The sequence below is a fragment of the Pan paniscus genome, chromosome 1 (assembly GCF_029289425.2).
Source record: "Pan paniscus chromosome 1, NHGRI_mPanPan1-v2.0_pri, whole genome shotgun sequence".
NCBI lineage: Eukaryota > Metazoa > Chordata > Mammalia > Primates > Hominidae > Pan > Pan paniscus.
In genome coordinates, this window is record NC_073249.2 from 38,029,952 (window position 1) to 38,054,216 (window position 24,265).

The 24,265-nt window shown below is 41.0% G+C and overlaps 1 protein-coding gene across 4 annotated transcripts in view; it reads right to left on the reverse strand.

The window, feature by feature from the left end:
• Window positions 1-2,872: 2,872 nt before the first annotated feature.
• TRAF5 (TNF receptor associated factor 5) overlaps window positions 2,873-24,265 on the reverse strand; it is a 49,163-nt gene continuing 27,770 nt past the window's right edge. For 3 of the 4 annotated variants that reach the window (XM_003814195.4, XM_063597314.1, XM_055108419.1), the window contains exons 3-11: window positions 23,346-23,403; window positions 21,347-21,448; window positions 17,730-17,894; window positions 17,025-17,102; window positions 16,642-16,716; window positions 12,338-12,430; window positions 8,209-8,349; window positions 6,349-6,517; window positions 2,873-5,693 (exon numbers count right to left, since the gene is read on the reverse strand). In XM_003814195.4, coding sequence (XP_003814243.3) covers window positions 5,119-5,693; window positions 6,349-6,517; window positions 8,209-8,349; window positions 12,338-12,430; window positions 16,642-16,716; window positions 17,025-17,102; window positions 17,730-17,894; window positions 21,347-21,448; window positions 23,346-23,403 — 1,456 coding nt within the window. In that variant the 3' untranslated portion in view covers window positions 2,873-5,118. The remainder of the gene's footprint in view (window positions 5,694-6,348; window positions 6,518-8,208; window positions 8,350-12,337; window positions 12,431-16,641; window positions 16,717-17,024; window positions 17,103-17,729; window positions 17,895-21,346; window positions 21,449-23,345; window positions 23,404-24,265) is intronic. The other variant, XM_055108424.2, reaches the window with a different exon arrangement.

Below are 24,265 nucleotides of genomic sequence, written 5' to 3' on the forward strand. Positions count from 1 at the left end.
CTGTTTAGCTACTCTCCATAAACCTTTCCCTTAGAGCTCACCTTTCAAATGCTTTTCTGCCTGTTCTCTTATTTTGCATCACAAACATCCAGAACAGGTCTGAGTGGTACACTTTCTTTGGACACTGGGGAGAGAAGTGGAGAGGCAAAGTCTTTGTCAGCCTGGAGGCTGGGAAGATTTACACACTGATGAGTTTTCTGTACCACTTCTGATTGACCTACAGATTAGAAGTCTGAGGAGGACAGGGACAATATCTGTTCTATTTGTAACTCCCACAATCTGACAAATATGTAGTCAACATTTGTTTTCTGGAAAAAGAAAAGTCGAGCAATTGAGGTATGGGAAAGGAAGTATACAGCACAGAGCAAGGATTCTTGACATAGTGAAGGTGAAACCGCCTTTGCAGAAATTATGACAGCCAATTATGACAGTGAAAGAGATCTGACCTAGCCAACTCCATCTCACTTCTAACCCCCAAGCTGTTCTTGTGCATTCCTGAGTGTAGGCGGAACTAACTTTGGGAGGAACTTAGTTTTACTTTGAAACAAAGATGACAACAGTCCTATCTCAGAACAAACCCCCTTCCTGCCTGGGGACCAGACTTTGTAGGACTAACAAATGAGCCACAACATTAGAAATTATAGTTTAGGAGTCATGCAGCTAGAGGCCACAAGATTCTAATCCTCCCCAATTGCTCCTAGGGATAACATCACTATTATAAAACCTACGATTGGTGCTCAAGGTATTTTCAGACCCCTCCCTGGATGGATCAGCTGCTCCCACCCAGACTGATGGTCTTGTGGCTTCCACTCAGGAACTGACTCAGCACAAGAGGACAGCTTTGACTCCCCATTTCCTGGGGGACCAGTCAGCACTCCCCACTACCTGCCCCCCATCCATGAGATTATCCTTAAAAACCCCAGTCTCCAAATTTTCAGGGAGACTGATTTGAGCAATAATAAAACTGCAGTCTCCTGTACAACCAGCTGTGTGAATTAAACTCTTTCTCTGTTACAATTCCTTTGTCTTGATAAATTGGCTGTATTTGGGCAGTGGGCAAAATGAACCTGATGGGCAGTTACTAAGGGTGAAGTGTGGGAGTAGGGTTACAGATTAAAGGATAGTTTAGGAAGGCATCCCAGAGGTGAGGCCAAAGCAGAATCTTGAAGGGCAAGAATTATCCAGGCAAAGAAGGTAAGGATAGAGAAGAGTATTCAGGCCAGGCGTGGTGGCTCACGCCTGTAATCATAGCTCTTTGGGAGGCTGAGGTGGGCAGGTCACGAGCCTGGAAGTTTAAGACCAGCCTGGGCAACACGGTGAAACTCCATCTCTACAGAAAATACAAAAAAATTAGCCAGGCATGGTGTTGCATGCCTGTAGTCCCATCTACTTGGGAGGCAGAGGTGGAAGGATCACCTGAACCCAGGGAGGTCAAGGCTGCAGTGAGCTGTAATTGCGCCACTGGACTGCAGCCTGGGTGACAGAGTAAGACCCTATCTCAAAAAAAAGAGTATTCCAGATAGACATATAGCACAAGCTCAGACAAATATCACATAGCTTGGGGTGGTGTTGCTAAATGCAAAGTAGAAATGTCAGGAGGTGAGGCCGGAAGGGTACAAGTGGCATGAAGGGCCTTGTATGGCACTCCATGAGGCTGGGCTTTTTCCTATGGGCTATGAAGCCACAGTGTGGGTGGGGTGGGAGTCATATTCAGATTTTCATTTGAGACGGATCATCAGGTGACACTGTAGAGGTTGGATTTCAAAGAGGCACAACTAAAAATAGGAAGAATAGTTGTAAGTTAAAAAATAATGTAGGCCTGAAACAGGACAGTAGTACTGAGGAGGGGTAAGTAGTAGGAATACTTTTAAAGAAATTATTTGGAGATCAAATTGGCAGTGCAGGGTGGGTTACTGGATAGGGAAGATGAGGGAGGAATCTAAAATAGTGTCCAAACTTTTGGCTCGGACAATGATGTCATTTAGGTAGAAAAAATTGAGGAGTAATAGGTTGGCAGTAGTGGGGAAGGTAGGAAGATTTCCAGTTCCGTATGGTGAAGTGGTTCTTAAAGTCCCTATGGGATTCCTGAATTTAGATGTTCAGCAGGTACTCAGATCAGCTTATGGCAAAGGCCAGGGTCAGAGATACAGACTTGAGGAGAGAGCAGCATGGGGGTGAGAGTGTGTTCAGAAGGGCTGTGGGAGTGCTCTGGGAGTGGCTGCTGTTCCCAGGCTGGCATTTGGCCCTGTTGACATTCTTTTCTCTTCCCACCTTCCTTGGTGTTTCTCTTACCTCTGATCATTCCTTCTCCAAATGCTTTACAGGCTCTTCTTCCTCTTCCCATAGAATATGTTATTCCTGTGTGATTTCACCACCTGGGACCCCTACTGTGCCTCCATCAAACCTTTATCTCCAGCTCAGAATTCTTATATAAGATTGAGACGTATGTCTCCAACTGCTTTCTAAGAGAAAAGAGGTAGTCAGTAGTGTGGACTGATTATCCAGGGACCACACAAAGGGTTTGTACTTCACTGTCCTATTGTAGTCAGGACTGGCACTGTGAATTGATCCTGGCTGTGACTATCTCTTGTTTTCTCTGAAAATACCAAATGTGGAAATCAGGAGTCAGATTTCAGACTTGTTAATAAGCATTATTAACACACACACCCCCACTGTAATCCTTCTGTAACTTATTAACTTCCCCTTTATGCTTAGTGTATTGTTATCTTTTCATCAGGAACCAAAATTAACCCAAAATGGAAATAAAAATTTAAATCTTATTGATACAGAAGAAAAATTACGGTCCTGTTCATAAAAAAAGGAAAAATAGTTTACATGGATCCACCTTGTTTAAAACAAAAATCACAACTCGTTTTGTGAAAAAGAGGTGCTTTTTACTCTAGTATTCCTTGTTCTGGGATCACTTAATCACTATTTCGATGATGAAGGAACTCTGAACTCCTAAGCAAACCATGCCATGACATACTTTATATATATGCACAAAAGTTGGATAAAACACAAAACCAGCATTTTGACAAATTCACTTTAAAATGTTTTCCACATCAACTACTTAAAAGAAGTTACAGCAATATGATCTTCCACTGCTCAGGAAGACAGAGTGAACTTGGATATGATGAATATTAAAAACAAACATACAGAGCACCTGGGTCTGGACTTGTGGGCTAAAGAAATGCTTCCTGAATTTGTCCAAGGTGATGTGTTGAGCAACCGTGCCACAGTTCACCAGCAGCGACACTCTAGTTCTTCAGTATATTCCTGTTGTGAACCTATTTCTTTGAATTTAATCATCTGGGATGATTGCTGCAGTGTGAGTCTTTAGCATTTTGAAAATCCCACAGAAGAGAGTAAGAAGGTTCCTCTTCCCAGAAGACACTCATATAAAGCATGCTTCTATAGGGTTAACTGTTCAGAAACTGTAAGGTGCATGGTCATCACCAGGTAAGCAGCTCTACAGGGGCCCATGGCCCATACTCATCCTTGCGTGCCCAGGGGAGCCAGCGTGCATATAAGCAGTAGGGAAGTGGCATAACAATGCAGAAGGGCTCAGGACAACTTGGCATTTTTGTTGTTGTTAAACTCAGGCTTATCAAGAGTCATAAGGACTCATCTCAGTTTGTATATATACCTTCAGACCCATACAGATAGATGCATAAGAACATGATCATTTCTGTTCTTCACAAAGTACTCAGAATTCTGACAAGAAACATTACAAGTTTATATAAATGCCCATTTGCATAGCAGCTTACAAATTCAATAGTTGTCAGAGGCTTGACACGGTGGGTCATGCCTGTAATCTCAGCACTTTGGGAGGCTGAGGCAGGCAGATCACTTGAGGTCAGGAGTTTGAGACCAGCTTGGCCAACATGGCAAAACTCCGTCTCTACTAAAAATACAAAAATTACCTGGGTGTGGTGACGGGCGCCTGTAATCCCAGCTACTCAGGAGGTTGAGGCAGGAGAATCACTTGAACTCGGGAGGCAGAGGTTGCAGTGAGCTGAGATCACGCCACTGCACTCCAGCCTGGGTGACAATGAAACTCTGCCTCAAAAAAAAAGTTATCAGAGAATAGTAGATACTGTTTTAGCCATCAGTTTTCGCTGAGAGTACTTCTGACACCCATAGGAAATTGTAAAGGTTTTCTCCTCAAGTTGTAAATTCCTTTTATCCATTTATGACATTTTCTCTATCATATACTAAATTCTATCCATCCTCACATTGATTTATTACTATTACCAAAATACATTCGAACTGTTTGTATACACACATATATAGGTGTATATGTATGTGTGTGTGTATATATATATATTTATTTGGTTGAATCTTATGAAACTGCTAATTTTTTACCATTTTTGACCTATGAAAATAGTTTTTTTCATAGGGTTGAACCTAATGAAATCTGAACTTTAGCTAGCTGGCTATATCTCATATACTATGCAGTACTTTCTGCTTTACTTCAGCAGGAAGAATGAAAATGCTTACCCCATTCACCAGTTCTTATGCAGCCTTACAAAACTGTGCTTGCAGACTGCTGGTGAATTTCATGAAAATACTTAGAGGTATAGTAATTTTCACATATTTAGCATTTAACTGAAAAAAAGGTCCAAACTGAGCATATTATCTTTGTAACTACATCACCCACTACTTAACTGGAACAGCCTACCTTATAAAGATGGCTTTTGCAGACTTAAGGCCAGGTCTAGAATCAATAGGCCAAACAATAAAATATCAAAACATTTTCAACTGGGATTCTGCTACCTCCGTGTCCTCCATAACACTCAATATTTAGAGTGCCCGAGACACTGCGCTAAGCACCAGTAAAAGAGAAACGCCCCGGAAACTTCAAGAAACTTACCATCTTTCAAGAAATATAAAAATATAAATAATAAGAGAATATTCTAAGAGTTTTAAGTTTCAAACTGGGACAGAGTAAAATGTAAAAAGACAGCACTTCAGAAGTTTTAAACTGACTTCAAACGTTAAGGAAAAAGGCAAATACAAATGTGCTTTGAGTCTAAATCCAGGTCAATATGATAATCAAATGTGCTCTCCTCCACAGTTCTGGCCCCAAGAAGTCCTCTTATCACCCCATAACAGTGACTAGAGATCCTCCAGGTCAGTTAAGTCCACGGCCACTTTCAAGAACAGAGTGTCATCTTTAATGTAGGCATTCTTGGCATTCTCCAAAACAGAATGAGCCACAAAGCGGGGACAGCCAGATGCAATGTTCATCTCCCCATCAGGTCTTTTAAAGCTGCTGCTATTGGGGTCAGGTTTGAAGGTCTCCATAATGTTCTTTTTGCCACTCTGGTCCAGAAGCATCAGGGTCACCCTCTGCCTGAATGGCCACTGCAACAGTGAGTCAAACTCTCCTCGCATGACCACAAAGTATAGGGACAGGTGTGTCCCCCTCCCTGACCCATCCCCATTCAGGTATGCTCTAGCACAGAGCCGGTAGCCACAGCGGCTGGTGTAGAAGGACTGGCTGAAGATGGACACTGTGTGCCCATCCACCGCCTCTCTCTTCTTCATCTTGTAATCTGTCACCTTCCAAATGAGCTTTCCATTATAGCAAGTACCCTCCAGCAGTTTAAATCGCTCTTCATTTTTACTCAGCTGTGCTTTATGAATATTAATGTGGGTATCATGTTTGTTAGTTTCCTCTTCTAAAACAGCTGCAAATAAGAAAAAAAAAAAAAAGATTCCATAGGCCTAAAAGTTATCTTTAAAATTTTCCCAAAGTGGAATTTTGTTACCTGAAAGAGAATCAACAAAATCCTGCCATCCTAAAGATGAGCCGAATTCATTTGTTGTAATAATATTAACTCAGGGAATATCATGGCTTGGCACAATGCCTCCAAGGAAACCTAGATGTGTACTCTTAAACTCACTGAAGTGTAGAGAAGACACACTGAGCATTCAACTAGCGTGAATCAGCATGCTGAGCCCCAAACTTTTCTAACTAGAATGCTTTTAAATAGCCAAACCCTTTAATATTTTTCCATACCTAAAACAATGATCCCACCACATCTCTTCCTGAGTCTTCTCATTATTTTTCATTCTTCTTTAAAGTCATCAATCCCTTTCTTGGAATTTGCTGGCCTGTTTCCAGTCTTGGAATTTCCTAGCCCAGTCCCTCAACCCCCCTTGTGGCCCTCCCTCATTTTTGCCTGAGTGGCCAGAATCTTACCATTCTCTTTCACAAATAGCAGATTCAGCCATTGTTTATCCTGGACAGATGTGACTCTCTATTTGGCCAGGTGTTTGGTTGTTTCATGAACACATGCAGACAAATGAGTCACCAAAAGAGAAATAAAATATCAGACATACCTAATCTTTGATCATTGTTTTCTAGCAGGGTAATTTTCTGTTTCACTGTATCAACTGCTTCCATCAAAGGTCTCAGGTCAAATTTATTTTGTTGCTGGTTAACCATTTGTAATAATTGATGCACTTGAGCTTCTAGCCAAGCTGACTTGTCAATGTGACTGGCAAAAACCTTTCATTACAAAATGGATAATCATGTTTTAAAAATTAGTTAATATTTTAGCAATTCATTGAGATTAAAATTTTTTTCAATTCAAACATATCACATTTAATCAATTAACAGAATGAAAAATACAAGCCCAGAAAATAAAATTCAATGAAGATCACAGAGATGAGCCACCTAATTATCTTCCTCCTCCTCCTCTCCTACCACAGCTCCTGTTCTAAACGTTTGAACTTTTCTTTATCTAATTTTTATCCTCCCTCCGTTTCCCTCTGCTTGGTTCTCCAACCTATCTTTATATATTTATTTTCATGTTGTTTCTCCTCTTGCCCTATCACTTCTTTCTCTTCTTAGAAGTCAATCTCCTGATTCACTCCTGCTCTGCTAGAAGGTGGAGAATGAAATGGAATAGGCCCACCTGTTCTGGCCTGAGCTCTACAGGTGGTGCAGAAGGCCCTGAGTACGGCCTAAACTTTTGACTGCTCTCTCAGGTGGAAGAGACTAAATAAAACTACTCCTCCCTTTTCCTATGTGTGTACAATATAAGGTATGGCTACTCAAAGTACCCATTTTGTTTTTCACTTTCAGTATTTGATAAATTACATGAGGAATTCAATACTTTATTACAAAATAGGCTTTGTGTTAGATGACTGCCCAACTGTAGGCTAATGTAAGTGTTCTGAGCATGTTTAAGGTATGCTAGGCTAAGCTATGATGTTTAATAGGTTAGGTGTATCAAACACATTTTTGACTTACGATATTTTCAACTTAATGGGTTTATCAGGACATAACTCCATTGTAAGTCAAGGAGCATCTGTGCATATTAATGTATATACACATGTGCATATATACTTTATATATATTTCACATACATATACATTGTATGTATATGAAGGGTGTGTGTGTGTGTGTGTGTGTGTTTAATGTATAATGTGCTGGCCAAGTATGGAAATTATAGGGCCTAGATTTTCTGGGATAACTTAAATTTCAAATATTGCCTACACCACATGTCTTGAAATCTTTTTCACTATAAATTTTATAATCATGATAAAGACATTATTCATCAGAATTCATTTATGGTCATTTAATGTTCATAATTTACAAAGTATTATTTTTGCTATATTTTAGTGATGTTTAAAGCATTTTCTTCCCAAGGAAATTAATAGTTTCACTTGTTGACCACAAAATGCAGAACTACAGATGCTCTCAATGAATCTGCAATCAAGTGATTAATATGGCCCAACATTAATTAAAACCCTAATTGCTATAAATTATATAGAAGCATTGTATCAATGTTAAAGTTACTGATATTGCTAAACGTAATGGGGTTGTGTAAAAGAAGATCTTTATTCTTAGGAAATACATACTGAAGTATTAATATGTAGAGGTAAAGGGCCATAATATACGCAGCGTACTCGCAAATGGTTTAGAGAGAGCACGTGCACGCACATGCACACGCACACACACACATACACGTCGGGGGAGGAGCAGTGGAGGGGAGCATGAATGATGAAGCAAACGGGACAAAATGTTGACCATGAGTGAATCAGGGTGGAGGTTATACAAGTGTTCTTTGCACCATCTTATTCTTACAGCTTTTCTGTATATTTTAAATTATTTCTATTTAAGAAGTTAAAAGAAAAACTCTCACTGCAATTGAAAGCCAAATCTTGGCTTTCAACGCAAAGGCCATTTCTTACCTGGATGTTTGGGAGGAAGCTTCCATTTTTGCCAAACAACTGTGCAAACTGCTTGAACTCCTTTTCAAGTTTCTTTATAGTTTCTGCTAGCTGCTGGATTTTACTTTCTTTCTGTTCTAGGCTCTTGTGTAAGTCAGAAATCTAATAACAGGAATGTGAGGAAAAATAAAGTCACTGAATATAACTGCATGCATATAGTTAAAATATGCATGCACTTGCAGCTAAGAAAGTATTTCTAGGAAAAAATCTACATATTTATTTCTAGGAAAATATTTACAGGTAGATTCCTACATAATTATAGGAAGATATTTACAGGTGGTTCCAAAAAGCCACATCTACAGAATTTCTCATCAGCCTTTTCTATACCTAACCTACTATGATGGTTCACCTAATGACAGACATCACCTGACTGAATTTACTGAACTGGTTCTCTTCATTCATTCAACATGGACTTATTAAGCAACCACAGAAGCCAGGCACCTGTAATCTCAGGTACCTGGGAAGCTGATGGGGAGGATCACTTGAGTCCAGGAGATTGAGTCTAGCCTGGGCAACATAGTGACACCTTGTCTCTTAAAACAAAATAAAACTACCACCAAAGAGTACTGATCACCATACCACATTAAATGTTACATGCACAGTATCAAAAGTAATAATGACAAAAACTTGCTGACTGTCTATCATACCCTTATATTCATTAGCTCTTGTATGCCTCAAAGAACCCTATGAGTTGCACGAATATTAGACTCATTTTTTAGATGAGGAAACAGAGGTAGAGAGTTTAAGTAACCCATCCAGCATACAAGCCAGCAAGTGATAGGCAAAATGCGTGGGTAGCATATTGACAGATTTTATAATCTACTTGAAGGAAACAGATACCTAAAGCTGATCCTAGACAGCTCTTCTCTTATTCCCACATCCATTCAATCTGCAACAGTTGCCAATTTTAACTTTTAACATGACAATAGAAACAAAAAGACTTAAATCCATTTCTCATTTCAGCACTAGTTTCAGTCTTCATTATTTCTCCCTTGGGCTGCAACAGCAGCTTTCTAACTGGTCCTGCTCTACCCATTCTACCCCCAGCACACACCAGAACATAAGTTCCATGGGAGCTGGAACTGCCATGAACCTCACAGTCCACTATGACCCCAGCAACTGGACTGGTGCCTGGTACCAGTAGGTGCTTAATAAATATTTGTTAAATGAATGAACAGCATGAATGCTCTCCCTGGCTTTAGTCTTGTTCTCCTTCAATTTGTACTCCTTACTGTGACCAGAATAATATTAAGAGAAAAATCTGGTCTTGAGCCTTCCCTGCATAAACATTTCTAGTGGCTTGCTTTTACAGGTGACACTGGGCCCTACGTGACCTGCCCCTGGCTACACTTTCAGCCTCAAACCCATTCACATTCCACATGCATCCTGCCCAGCAAGACCACACAACTCCTATTTTGTCAGGCTCTGCCCTCTCAGACACCTCTCTCTTTATCTAAAAACTACCACTTTTTAAGCCTCCACTCATGGGTACATCCTCTTGGAAATATTTCCTTACTTGCACCACCCACCGAGACCACCTCTCAAGTTCCATGATACCCTGTCCATATTCTAGTGTATAAATCATCATTATCATGCTTATAACTTGCTTTTTGTAGTTGTTTTGGTCTTCTTCTCCACTAAATTGTATCTTGAGACTACATCTCATTTATTTCTTTATCCTTAGAGCCTAGGACAGTGCCTGGCACAGAGAGGGCATTTGATACATATTTTATGAATGAATGCACAAATGGCTGAGACAATCATTTGATCTCTGGCCCTGGAATCCTTTATTTAGACCCCTAGAGCTGACTTCCACCTACCTGCCTGACCAAAAGCAAACTCCTTGTCTCTCTCTGCACCCTCACCTCTAACATGCTGCAGTTTTGTAGTGCCCATCTTGGTTAATATCATTACCATGTCCCCTCCCTACTCAGCTTACTGCATGTCATTTACAACCTCAGAAGGTCTCTTGATACTCTCTCTCTTTCCAGTCCACTGACATGGACTTGGTTGAGCCTTCACCATCACCACCACCACCTCCAGCATCTTGCTTCCACCTACTATTGAAGTACTTATTATGTGTTAGGCATTGTACTACTAGCTTAACTATATTATCCCTTTTTACCATCACCACAACCCCATTTACAAATGAGGAAACTGGGGATGACAGAAATGAAGTAGTTTGTCCAAACTCATATGGCTAGTGTGCAGCCTGGCTGCAAATCCAAGCATTCTGGCTCCAGAGCCTTCACTCTTATCAATTGCCATGCTATTACCAACTGTCTTGCTTTAAAAAAAGAAAAACAAACAAACCGCTTTGGGCGGCTGAGGCAGGCAGATGGCTTGAGCTCATGAGACCAGCCTGGACAACATGGCAAAACCCTGTCTCTACAAAAAAAAATACAAAAATTAGCCGAGTGTGGTGGTGCACACCTATAGTCCCAGCTACTCAAGAGGCTGAGGTAGGAGGATCTCTTGAGCCTAGGAGGCAGAGATTACAGACAGTCCAGATCATACCAGTGTACTCCAGCCTGGGTGACAGGGCCAGACCCTATCTCAACAAACAAACAAACAAACAAACAAACAATTAGCTGACCAAGTGTTTTCCAATTAAGAAACCTCCACTAGCTCCCTATTATTGAAAAAAACATTAGTTCAAACTTCTGGCCCTTAAAACCTTTCTGAAACAAGGCAGAGTATAAATGAATAAAAAAATAATTGAATGCAGTGTTCAAAACTTCTTAGGCTACACGGAAGGCCACTGCAATCTGGATCCAACACACCAGTCTCTAGCCTTTCTCTATCTCACACTCAAAAGTCCATTCATCCTAAAACCCCATTTCCTTGACTCATCAGGATTTCTTATGCCTCCCTGCTTGGGTGCAAGCTCTCCCTTTTGGATGTCCTTCTTCCACAACATTTTAACTGATGAATCTTTTCTACTTCAAGAGGCAGCTTGGATGTCTTACCTTGAAAGTCTTCCCCAACTCCCCTAGAATAAACTGCTGCAGTCTCTGTACCCCAGACTGAGTTACAGCATGTCCTACAAGGCATGACAACTTACCTGTTTACATTTATGTTAGTTCTTCAAGGGTAGAGGCTACATCTTCCTTGGCTCAGTGTCCCTAGCAGCAAACATTGTACCTGACATACAGTAGGTGTTTCTTGAATGAAAAGATGGATGAATGAGGCAACTGATACAGAAAAAACTTGGGAACGGTTACTAGGGAGCATGCCTTCTACCAAAGTTACTGTTTAATCAGTCTTCCTAATTTTCTCCAGGATCTGACCCTGGAACTCACACACCTACTTTAATAGAAAATCAGACATCAAAAAATCATCTGCAGTAGTAAACATCAGCTCCTTTTCTGAAAATGGATGGTTTTCTTCCCTACCTGGGCTTGAAAAGTCTGATTTTCTGAGATGTCCAAACAAAATAATTAACTTTCCTAAAAATTGCTCAATAGAATCAGCATTTATTGAGGTTAATAGGAATGCCACAGGCACTATGGCAGGCATTTGCATATAATTTCCCTTGATAATCACAACTCAGTGAAATAAGTGTGTATGTATGCATTTATTGGGTTGCAAAGCTTCTGCAAAGGCAGTTTAGACTTATCACAAAATTTATAAAACCCATAGTGCTTAGAATAGATAGTCAACTGTTGTTTCACAGTAATATTAATTTAACTGAAACATCAAATTGCTAAGTGTCAGATATTAACCAAAAGGTGTGTAGACAGGCTATTGAGAGGCAGTTATGGTATACCATGAGGAGTACTGGACTTAGAATCAGAGGACATGGATTTTGAGATTGAATTATGCTACTTACGATTAAAACATATAAAAATTTCTCAGAGTTCAGTTATTTTATCTGTTGAATGAGGAGGATGGACCCAAGGATCCTAAGGGCACCTTCCAATTCTAATGTTCTATAATCCTATGAGCCTGTTTGGCCACTTAATAGAAAAACATCTACCTCTAATTGACTTATACTGAAACAGAGGAGAATAGAAAAATACCAGCATACAGCAGGTAAATCCCAGCAATTCTGTTGCCTCACTTTTTATTTGAATCTTTGAAGATTTACCTGTTCTTCTAATTGGACATTCTTTTCTAAAACCAAACGCATGTGCTCCCGTAAGGCTGAATGCTCATGTTCCTGCAGGTTCCTCCGTTTATCCTTCAATATGAAGAGAAAAATAAGTCAGGTTGCTGAGAGGCTCCAAAAATGAAAGAGGTGGTAGGATATTCTGCTAAAATAGAATCTTAACAACTTTGCTTACTTTAATAGTTTAAACACGCACCAGTCTCTAGGTGGGTTGCAGGAAAAATGACTCCAGTGGGTCCCTTTTCCAGCTTTAGTTTTTTTTTTTTTTTTTGAGACAGCCTGCTCTGTTGCTCAGGCTGGAGTGCAGTGGTGTGATCTTGGCTCACTGCAGCCTCTGCCTCTCGGGTTCAAGCGATTCTTGTGCCCCAACCTCCCGAGTAGCTGGGATTACAGGTGTGCGCCACCACACTCAGCTAATTTTTGTATTTTTAGTAGACGGAGTTTCACCATGTTGGCCAGGCTGGTCTCGAACTCCTGACCTCAAGTGATCTGCCTGCCTTGGCCTCCCAAAGTGCTGGGATTACAGGTTTGAGCCACCATACCTGGCCCCAGCTTTAGGATTTTACAATATCCATGAGACAGAGAATCAGGCCAATATCAAAATTCTCAGTGCTGATTTTCTTCCTTGCCCTGGGAGTATATGACTATGGGTTAAGCGTAGTTATTATCATCTCTCAACTATTCCCATATAAAACCTATCTCCTTTGTGGGTTATCTTCAAATCAGTTTTGTTTGTTTGTTTGTTTGTTTTTTGAGATGGAGTCTCGCTCTGTCACCCAGGCTGGAGTATGGTGGCACAATCTTGGCTCACTGCAACCTCCGCCTCCTGGGTTCAAGTGATTCTCCTGCCTCAGCCTCCTAAGTAGCTGGGATTACAGGCACGTGCCACCATGCCTGGCTAATTTTTGTATTTTTAGTAGAGACAGGGGTTTCACCATATTGCTCAGGCTGGTCTTGAACTCCTGACCTCATGATCTACCCGCCTTGGCCTCCCAAAGTGCTGGGATTACAGGCATGAGCCACAGTGCCTGGCCTCTTCAAATCAGTTTTAAGTCAACGCTAGTTCTTCCTCCTGTCAAGCACATTTCCATGTGCCTCCAATCATGGACTGGCTGCCATGGGCAGGAGGAATGCCACCTGATTTTAATTTCAGCCCATACAAATTTGTTGCCCTCAAAACCATAGACTACATTTGCAAGAAGAAATGGTTGCTTTTTCCCTAATCATTAAAATATTTTTTTTTGTAGACTGCCTATATTACAGTAAAAGCAAATGTTTGTTAGGTGTTCAAGGTGATCCATGCAGTTTAACTAAATATTTATCATCAATATTCATTCGGGTTAGGGTTGGCTTCTTCGGTGACAGGCTGTCCTAAATAAGGTTCCGGAGAATAACTCCCCCAGCCATCCCAAGCTCTGGTGCTGAGGCAAGTTCTAGAATACAAACCAACTGGAGATTTGGGCCTGACTGTAAAGATCATTTTTAGAGCTAGAAAGCAATTCTGCTTTTTTTTTTTTTTTTGAGACAGGGTCTCACTCTGTTGCCCAGGCTGGAGTACAATGGCATGACCTTGGCTCACTGCAATCTCTGCCTCCCTGGCTCAAGGGATTCTCCCACCTCAGCCTCCCAAGGAGCTGGGACTACAGGGTGCGCCACCACACCTGGCTGATTTTTGTATTTTTTGGTAGAGACAGGGTTTCAACATGTTGCCCAAGCTGGACAATTGTGCTCATGCACAAGAAAGGTAAACCCTATTCTTTTTGCAGCCAAGACAACCTCTGGTTTGATATGTGACAAATTTATAGACTCTTCACTGATTATTTTTTAAATCCTTCTCAGAATATACATTTTTTCAAATGGTTTTTAAAATAAAAGAAATATGTGCTTATGTCAAACAACATAAGATGAAGAATAAAAAGTAAAAGGCCTCTTCTGTCTATCTCCACACCCACTTTCCTAGTTTTACCAGAGTCAGTAAGGATATACACATATTTTTAACACAAACGAGAACATACTATATTTAATTTTTTACATATATCCCATTTTTATCAGCTACATAGTATTCTAAAATATGAATACATAATTATATAGTTGGTGTTTTAATGATAGACTTACAGGTTGTTTTTAGCTTTGGGTTGTGGGGTTTTTTTGCTATACAAACAACAGTAGAATAAACATCTTTGTGTGTGTTTGTGTATGTGAAATCACTGTATAACTTAAGAAAGGATATCTGTAACATAAATCCTAGCAGAAATGCAGGGTCAATGTGTGGTTTCATTTTTTATTTTCATAGAGATAACCAAATTGCCCTAAAAAAAGTGAGATATCATAAGATGTTTTAATCTGTCAATTTGATGATATTAGGTAAAATTATATTTCTTGTTATAATGTATATTTATTTAGGAGTGAAACTGAGCATCTTTTCTTACATCTATCAGCCAAATGAATTTTTTTCTGGAAATGCCCATCTACTATATTTCTTTGCCTATTTTTCCATTAAGTTGAGTAGGTTATTAACATGTAAGGTTTCTTTGTATATTAAGGAAAATAGCCCCCCCTTTTTTTTTGTCTGATCATATGTTGCAAACTTTTCCCTCCAGTTCACTGTTTGCTATTTGACTTTATGGTATTTTTAAAAATCATACAGAAGTTTTAAATATTTATAAGTTTATCAAAATTATGGCTTCTGGTTTTGTGTTAGTCATTTAAGAAAGGGCTTTTGTTGTTGTTTGGGGGGTTTTTTCGTTTGTTTATTTTGAGACAGTCTCACTCTATTGCCCAGGCTGCAGTGCAGTGGTGCGACCTCGGCTCACTGCAACCTCGGCCTCCCGGGTTCAAGGGATTCTCATACCTCAGCCTCCCGAGTAGCTGGGATTACAGGCGTGCACCACCACACCCAGCTAACTTTTGTATTTTTAGTAGAGGCGGGGTTTCACCATGTTGGCCAGGCTGCTCTCGAACTCCTGACTTCAAATGATCCACCCACCTCAGCCTCCCAAAATGCTGGGATTACAGGCATAAGCCATCGCACCAGCCTCTTTAAGAATAAAAAAATTCACTCATTTTTCCTTCTAGTATTTTCATGATTTCTGAAGTAAACTTCTTATTTTGGAATAATTTTAGATTTACAGAAAATACAGAATAATACAGAGCATGACATATTTTAATGCCTAAAACTTTGCTCCATCTGGAATCTATTAAAAAGACTGAAGTAGAAATCAAATTTTATTTTTATTTTGTGTAATTCATTATTATTTTAAAGTATTTAAAAGGTAATAACATACATATTAAAACACGATTTTAAGTCCATTTTGTTTCAGTATACTTGGTGATATACAAGGGTATATCACCATAAAACCAGGATTTGTAATCATGAGAGGAGTAACCCCAGAAGGCTCCCAAACCAGGTGGAGGCAATGGAATCCAAACCAGGTGGAGGCAATGGAATCAAAATTAGAAATAATTACTGTGGGCCAGGCACGGTGCTGTAATCCCAGCACTTTGGGAGGCCGAGGCAGGCGGATCGCCTGAGGTCTGAAGTTCAAGAACAGCCTGGCCAACATGGTGAAACCCTGTCTCTACTAAAAATACAAAAATTAGCCAGGCATGATGGCGGGTGCCTGAAATCCCAGCTACTCGGGAGGCCGAGGCAGGAGAATTGCTTGAACCCGGGATGCAGAGGTTGCAGTGAGCCGAGATCATGCCACTGCACTCCAGCCTGGGTGACAGAGCAAGACTCCGTCTCAAAAAAAAAAACAAATAATTATTGTGATGGTTAATTTTATGTGTCAACCTGGCTAGGCTATGGTGCCCAATTGTTTGCTCAAAACAAGTCTTTATGTTGCTGTGAAGTTATTTTGCAGATGTGATGAAAACAATTGGTAGACTTGAAGTAAGCAGATTACCCTCCATAGTGTGGTGGGCCTCATCCAATCATTTGAAGGCCTTCAGAGCAAACACTAAGGTTTCCTGAAGAAAAAATGCTTCTCCTCAAGACTGCAGCATAGAAACTCCAGCCAGAGTTTCCAGATTGCCGAGCTGCCCTGCAGATTTTGGACTTGCTAGCCCCCACAACTGCAAGAGCCAACTTCTTAAAATAAATCTCTCTATATATGTATATATCCCATTGGTTCTGTTTCTCTGGAGAACTCTAAAATAATTAGCCTTAAATTTCTCAGAACTGTATGTCTTTCTCCATCCTCGATGGAACAGAGAGTAAACTGAACTTGCCAAGTGAATTATACAGTAGAATGTATAGGCAGAAACAAAAAGTCATTCCATACCGTTACAGCACAGCCATAGTGCTTAAAAGGACAGTCTTGCTCAGCTTCAGGACATACAGCCAGGTGTTCATCCACCTACGAAATGGATAGTCACAAGCTATAGAAATTCATCACTTATTCTCCAACTGCAGCAATCAGGGAGCCAAGAGTGGCTTGGGAAGAAGGCAAGGACCAGGAGAAGGAGAGAGACCTGGCAAGAAAGAGCTATGAAGAAAGTTGAAGAGAGTTCGCAGGAAAAAGAGAAGGGAAGACAGATACGTCATGGTCATGCATGTAATTTAAGCCCTGGGCCCTTATCTTTGGGACTGTATCAAACACAGACCACAATGATTACTAAAACGTTATCTTCCATAAAATCTACAGAGAGGATTATTTGCAGTTACCTCAGTTTTTAGAATAATCTTCGCACAATTGTTGGGACAAAATACTGGGTATTCAGGACACAAGTTTTCCTCATGATTCTGAAATAGAGAAAGTGCAATAAAACAAAGGGTTGTCTTTCATGGCCTAACAGTGATTACACCTGTGTCTCTTTGGGGATTATATATGTCACGTGGCTTACTCTCTACAGGAAGTTATTGCCTAATTCCAAAAAAGGATTAAAGATGTCCACTTTCTAGGTGTAAATGAACTTAATTAAAATATTAAATTTTCCAATTATTCTAAAAGAAAGTCATAGAACACAGGATTCAAAGAAGGTAGATTGGGGAACTGCCAGCATAGCTCCTTCGGGACATGTAAAAGGTACCCATGCTTTCTTTTTATGCCGGCATCCTGCCTCCCCAGCTACACTGCAGAATTCAGAGAGTAGACATTATTGTCACCTCCTTGTGACTCAGCACCCAGCATTCATTACACATACACAGCATGTGTTCAAATAATATTTTTGCCAATAATAAATGGAGTGCTACCAACAAGAAGGTTTTAAGCTTTTCACAGAACTTCTCTCCAAAGAGCAAATTCTTTAGACCTAATTCTGTACAAAAATAAATGCAGGAATGTTCTTCTAGCATTCCACCTGATTCACTGTGACCACTCAGGCATAATTTAGCTCCATAAAGATGACTGTTGTATGTGTTGTTTTTCACCTGTAGATTGATGACTACCACATCCTTTTTGCAATAAAGGCATTTTTCCTCTCGAAACTGACAGTATGCACTCAAATGCTCTTTCAGGTCTTTCCGTAGGACTGGTTCCCGGCACTTCTCATTAGAACACTGCACAGCTTGAAATAAGCACTGCTGAAGGTGATCCTGCAACAGATAACAACAGGCCAGTGGGACCTGCTGACCAGGGTGGTAGGAAAGAAGTCAGCTGGAAGGCCTAGGGAGGGAGAGAGAACAGGGTGGGCAGCTGGGCAGAAAGGCTTGCACAGGGCAAGGCAGAGGGTAGGCTCTCAGGGGATGCTGCCCACTGCCTCTGCTGAGGAGAGGGCATGGGGAGGGCTGCTTGTACCAGAGATGGGAAAGCCAGTCTTGGTTGGGGGAAATTCAGAGGACAGGGGAAGATAGGTGAAGAGGGAAGTACACCAAGTTTGTTTTAGATGATCTAATAATGTGTTCATATTCTCAGGTTAGTTCTTGGATATTTTCCTTAATTTACCAGTTCTTCAAGGACATTTTTATTTCTTTTGTGGACTCTTCATCCCAACCTCCAGCATCAAGTATGGGTCTCTGCATAGCAGATGGTAAAAGGACACAGGAAAAGGAAAAAAGGAGAGAAGGGCATATCCTAACTCAAGGAAGAAAGGGAAAGGATTAAGAAGATGAAAAGAAGGGACAGTAAGCTATTCCAGAAATGATAAAGAAAAGGAGGTGGAGGAAATATAGGTATGCAAGCCCAAGAGAAGCTAGGAATGGTCAGACTGGTAAAATCAGGAAATATTTTTAACCATTAATAATACTTTATTGGCCACGTGTGGTGGCTCATGCTCGTAATCCCAGAACTTTGGGAGGCTGAGATGGGAGGATCACTTAAGGCCAGGACTCAAGTCCAGCCTGGGCAACACAGTGAGACCCCAATACCTTGTCTCCACAAATTTTTTTTTTTTTAATTAGCCAAGTGTTGCGGTATACACCTATGGTCCCAACTACACAGGAGGCTGAGGTGGGAGGATCAGTTGAGTCCAGAAGTTTGAGGCTGCAGTGAGCTATGATTGTGCCACTGCACTCCAGCCTAGGTAACACAAATAATAAGTTATTTAAATTTTATTTTAAACATTCTCTAATTTTATTTTAAAAGTTATTTTAAATATTCTGTTATTTATTATTAAAAATAAACATTTAATTATTTACATGTAAATAATGTATTTATTATAAACAATATATATTATAGTATTTAATATATTATATGTAATATAATATATAACATTATATATACTATTTAATATTATTTAATATTAGAGAATGATTACATGGACAGTGTTCATTCCAGGGTTCTTCACATTCTATTTTATTTTTATTTTTTAAAATTTTATTTTTGAGTCAGGGTCTCTCTCTGTCACCCAAGCTGGAGTGAAGTGGTGCAATCTCCATTCACTGCAACCTCCACCTCCTGGGTTGAAGAGCTTCTTGTGCCTCAGCCTCCAGATTAGCTGGGATTACAGGTGTGCACCACACCCAGCTAATTTTTGTATTTTTAGTAGAGACAGGGTTTCACCATGTTGGCCAGGCTGGACATTCTAGGTTTTTTTTTTTTTTTTAGACAGAGTCTCGCACCGTCACCCAGACTGAAGTGCAGTGGCGCAATCTTGGCTTACTGCAACCTCCGCCTCCCAGGTTTCAAGCGATTCTCCTGCCTCAGCCTCCCAAGTAGCTGGGATTACAGACACCAGCTACCATGCCGGGCTAATTTTTGTATTATTAGTAAAGACAGGGTTTTGCCACGTTGGCCAGGCTGGTCTCAAACTCCTGATCTCTGGTAATCTGCCCACCTCGGCCTCCCAAAGTGCTGGTATTACAGGCATGAGCCACCACGCCTGGCCAACATTCTAGAGGTTTAAAAGCAGGCATATCTCAGTGAAAACCTTTGAATGACTGCAGTTATTGTGATGCTGGCAAGTTAACAAAATGTTAGAGAACTTGTCCCCCCGAGGGTCCTTTAAGACAAAATTGGCAAGCGAAGACTCACAGGCCAAATCTGGCCTGCTACTTGTTTTTATAATTAAAGTTTTATTGGAGAGGAGCCACACCTATTCCTTCACATATTGTCTATAGCTGCTTTGCCTCTAAAATGGGAGAGCTGAGTAATTGTGACAGAGACTGTATGGCCTGCAAAGCCTAAAATAGTTACTATCTGGCTCTTTATGATTATGATGATGATGATGATGATTATTGTTTGACTCTTAACAGAGTTTGCTGATCCCTTCTCAGAAGAAAAAGCAAACAGTTTTTTGACAGTGAGATAAACAAATGCAGCTATTCTCCTTCACCTCTGGTAGTAAGAATCATATGGTGATCACAGTTGGAATCCATCTCTTCTCCAAAATTGGTTGATATTACTCCTCAACTCTCACCCAAACAGTCAATATTCATCAAAACTCTGCTACCTGTAAGATTCTACACCTTACCATAGAAGGGGGTGGGTGGGAAACAAGGAATGAGGGGAAATATAAAAGAAACAGGTGGAGAGAAACCAGGCCCTGCTCTCCATAAGCCAGTTTTGGTCACTAAAGCTGTTCAATGGTCCATTTGAGCCTCACTTACTTTTTAGGCTTAGTGACAACAAAGTTGGAAAAAAGGCCTTGCTCTAGGACTCGACTATTCAAAACAAGGGGCAAAAGACACATGAAAACATAACAAAAGTTCTATGAACCTCCAAATAAATTCCTGGATTAACAAGGAAATCATTTACACATTTATAAGCTCAGTCCCTGAGGGATTTGGAGGTGTGATAGAGAAAAGACTGAATCATCTGAAATATGTGTTCCAAAATGTGTGGGTGTGCGGGAGAAATTTCAGCAGCCTCTCAGCAATTCCTTGGAAGTTAGAGAAGCCTGAGTCATGTTCACTTGCAGTGTGATCAAACTTGACCTGGGCCTGCCAGGCAGCGCCACACTTCCAGCTTCCCCTTTAACCACCTTCCCTAGCTGGAGGGAAGAGCAGCTGGGGTCACTTCATTTGAAAGGCATCAATTCCCCTTCACTTACATTTCCCCTACACCTTGTTGGTTTGTCTCTCCTATCAATGCTTCACCTTTAACCCACAGCCTGTCTCTGTCCTGGTCTGAGTGATCTGTGTTAGATCATAAACCCCACGAGGCCAGGTCCCACAGTTGCTGGGAAACACCTACGACAGCACCAAGTGAGAGAGCAAATGCTTTTGGGGAAGGACCTCACAATTGTGTCTTTCTGTAGTCATGCCCTGGGTCCCACACAGTTCCCCCAAAATGGCATGTTCTTGAGTTTGTTTTGTCCAGCATGTCCCACGCCCTCTCTTTTGGCTCAACGATCCCTACCACACAATTAAGGTCTAGTGGATACAAGATGTCCTCCATGCGCTCCATACAGGACGAACCTCTTCACTCACACCTCAGCCGTAGGTGGGCTACAGCACTGTAGCCACCTGTATTGCTAGACTGGGAGTCCTTGAGGGCAATTCACTGAATCCCTGTACCATGCTTAGCTCAGTAACTGTCACATAAAGGGGTTCAACACACATCCCTGGAAAAATGGCAAAAGCAGATATCGTTCATGAGTAATACCAACCTGGTACCGGCCCAGAATAACCTTGGCATTACATCCAGGAGCATTGCTGCAATATACATATAAGTTGAGGACTTCTCTTTTGCAGCAATTGTCTTTAAAAACCTAAAAGATAAACATAATAGGTCTCACACACTTCAAAGTTTTACAGCAATGTGAATTAAGCTTTTACTAATTTGGTCTTCGAGTGTATCTCAGAAAGCAGGTGGAAACTTCCAGACATCAGCTGGAATGGAAATATCACACTTACACCACACTGAAAGAAAAGGCTGTCTCAGATACATGCTTTTGACAAACCATTAAACATACAAGCCAGGTAACAATGCCCTGTGCACCAGGCTGCAGCTAGGTGAATCTCATGGTGAACCTGACCCCACATTCTTAAAGGTCAGGAGGTCAAGCTTGGCCAAGGGTGATGCTTTCAGCTTCCTGTCCCAGGGTAAATGTATTACTTATCAGACAGTATCACTGAGGCTGTGCTGGCTTGCTATTTTAGCGCAAACTAGGAGTCGGCAAACATTTTCTGTAAGGGGTCAGATAGTCCACATCACGATCATCTCTGTTGCCACATTTCAACTCTTCCATACACAATACTTAAATGAATGGGCACAGCTACATTCCAATAAAACACTATTTATGAACACTGAAATTTGAATTTCACATGTCACAAAACTTTCCTCTTTGGATTATTTAAAATGAATTTTTATTTTGAAGTAGTTTAAGACTCACAAAAAGTTGCAAAAATATGAGGGTTTCTATGCACCCACCATTACATAAAAAGAATTTCTTAGCTTACAGGCCATACAAAAACAGGTAGCAGGCTGGATTTGTCCCAAGACTGTAGTATGCCAACCCCTGGATAGTAGGTCAGACAGACACTAAATGCAGCACGGCCCTGTTGTAGGTATTTGCAAAACACCTCATAAGGAGTATAGAGAAGATGCGTGTACAGCAGACTAGAGGCTCAAGGAAAGCTTCTGCTTGAACATCCTGCAACAGAATCTTAAAGGAAGAAAACTGAACTTAAAGAGGAGTTTTAAGGGAGAAAGTCTTCATGACAACGGAACAGACAATGGTTTCTTAGATACAACACCAAAAAAGAACAAGCAACCAAAAAAAGAAAAAAAAATAGATGAATTAGATTTCATCAAAATGAAAATTTTTTGTGCCTCAAACACACAGTCAAGAAAGGGAAAAGACAACCCACAGAATGGAAGAAAAATATTTGCAAATCTTAGCAGCCAAATGTCTGCTAAGAGATTTATATCCAGAATATATAAAGAACTTTTTTTTTTTTGAGACAGAGTCTTGCTCTGTCACCCAGGCTGGAGTGCAGTGGCATGATCTCAGCTCACTGCAACCCCCACCTCCCAGGTTCAAGCGATTCTTGTGCCTCAGCCTCCCAAGTAGCTGGGATTACAGACATGCACCACCACACCTAGCTAATTTCTGTATTTTTAGTAGAGACAGGGTTTCGCCATGTTGGTCAAGCTGGTCTCAAACTCCTGGCCTCATGTGATCTGCCTGCCTCAGCCTCCCAAACTGCTAGGATTACAGGCTATAAATAACTCTTATAATTCAACAATAAAAGGTAAATAACTCAATTTTTTAAAATGAGCAAAGGAAATAAATAGGCATTTTTAACAAAGAAGATGTAGAAATAGCCAATAAGCACATGAAAAAATGCTCAACTTCATTAGCCAACAGGAAAATGCAAATCAAAACCATAATGAAATATATTAGCTGGAGCCAGTGTAGGAAGGGAATGAGGAAGAAGCAGGAGAGGAGACTTGGGGTGGAGGAGGGGTGTGGTCAATAAAGACCCAAACAAGCCTCTCAAACAGGGCTACGAGTAGGGTCTGATGTGACCCCACAGCAGAAGAATATGGACTCCAAGGAAGGTCTCCCTCGACCACTCTCCTGCTCCTATCTCAATGTCCAATTCACTGACTTCTTCTCCATCACCCTGAGAGCTGCTAGACAAAAGCAGTGACTTTCTTACCTCCTGAGATTTGATGACCTCTTTATCTACAGGGCAGATTGGCACTGTGTTTAATTCTCTGGAGAAAAAAATTAAAATGGAGCCAGAGTTAGTTGTTTACCTCAACAGCATTTCCAAGACCAGCCCCAGGGCTCCAGCCATGCTCTAGCCCTGGGCAGGCTGGTCCCTGTCTGCACATGCTGTTCCCTCCACCCAGAAGGTGCCTCCTGTACCCCTCCTTCGGCACCTTCCTGTTCTTTCAGTTTGCCTGAAAAACTTCATGCATCCTCTGGGATGCAGTCAGTGAGTCCCTGGACAGAGCTAAATGCCCCCTGTTCTTTGTTTATCACGCTGTGCCACATTTGTCTCCTCTAGACTGGGACATTCTAGAGGGCAGACATGGGGTCCTGTTCCACACTGTAGCTCTTCAGCATGACAGCAAAGAACACACAGGTGCTGAAGGCACAAACACATGAGGGAATGAGGATGCGCTGTAATAACCCCCTTTCAAAGTTTGGCAGGGTAAAATGACTGCCTTGCTTCCTATATAACCCCCCCAAAGTGTACCTGCTTCCACATCTCTCTTGGTATCCTCCCTCAACACAGCATGACCCAGGTCTTACAGCTGCCCAGGAGTGGACAGCATCCATGGCAGCAAGGTCCCTTCTAGGTGCCACAGCACCTCTGCCTCAAGGCAAGGGAAGATTGGGGTGACTACAACACAGACATTGTGAGATTCAAGCCCTTCTCCACAGCCAGCTCCCATGATGGACTGTGTGTCTAGGTCTGCTGTCCCATGCAAAGCAGGTACAGTCTGAATTTTAAGAAAAGGTAAATATCTGTAAATTAGTGACCAAAAAATGATTATTCTTCAGGCCCTCACAGAGGGGATCTGGGAGAGTCCTTCCTTACAGTCATGGTTCTGTGGCCAAGTAAAACAA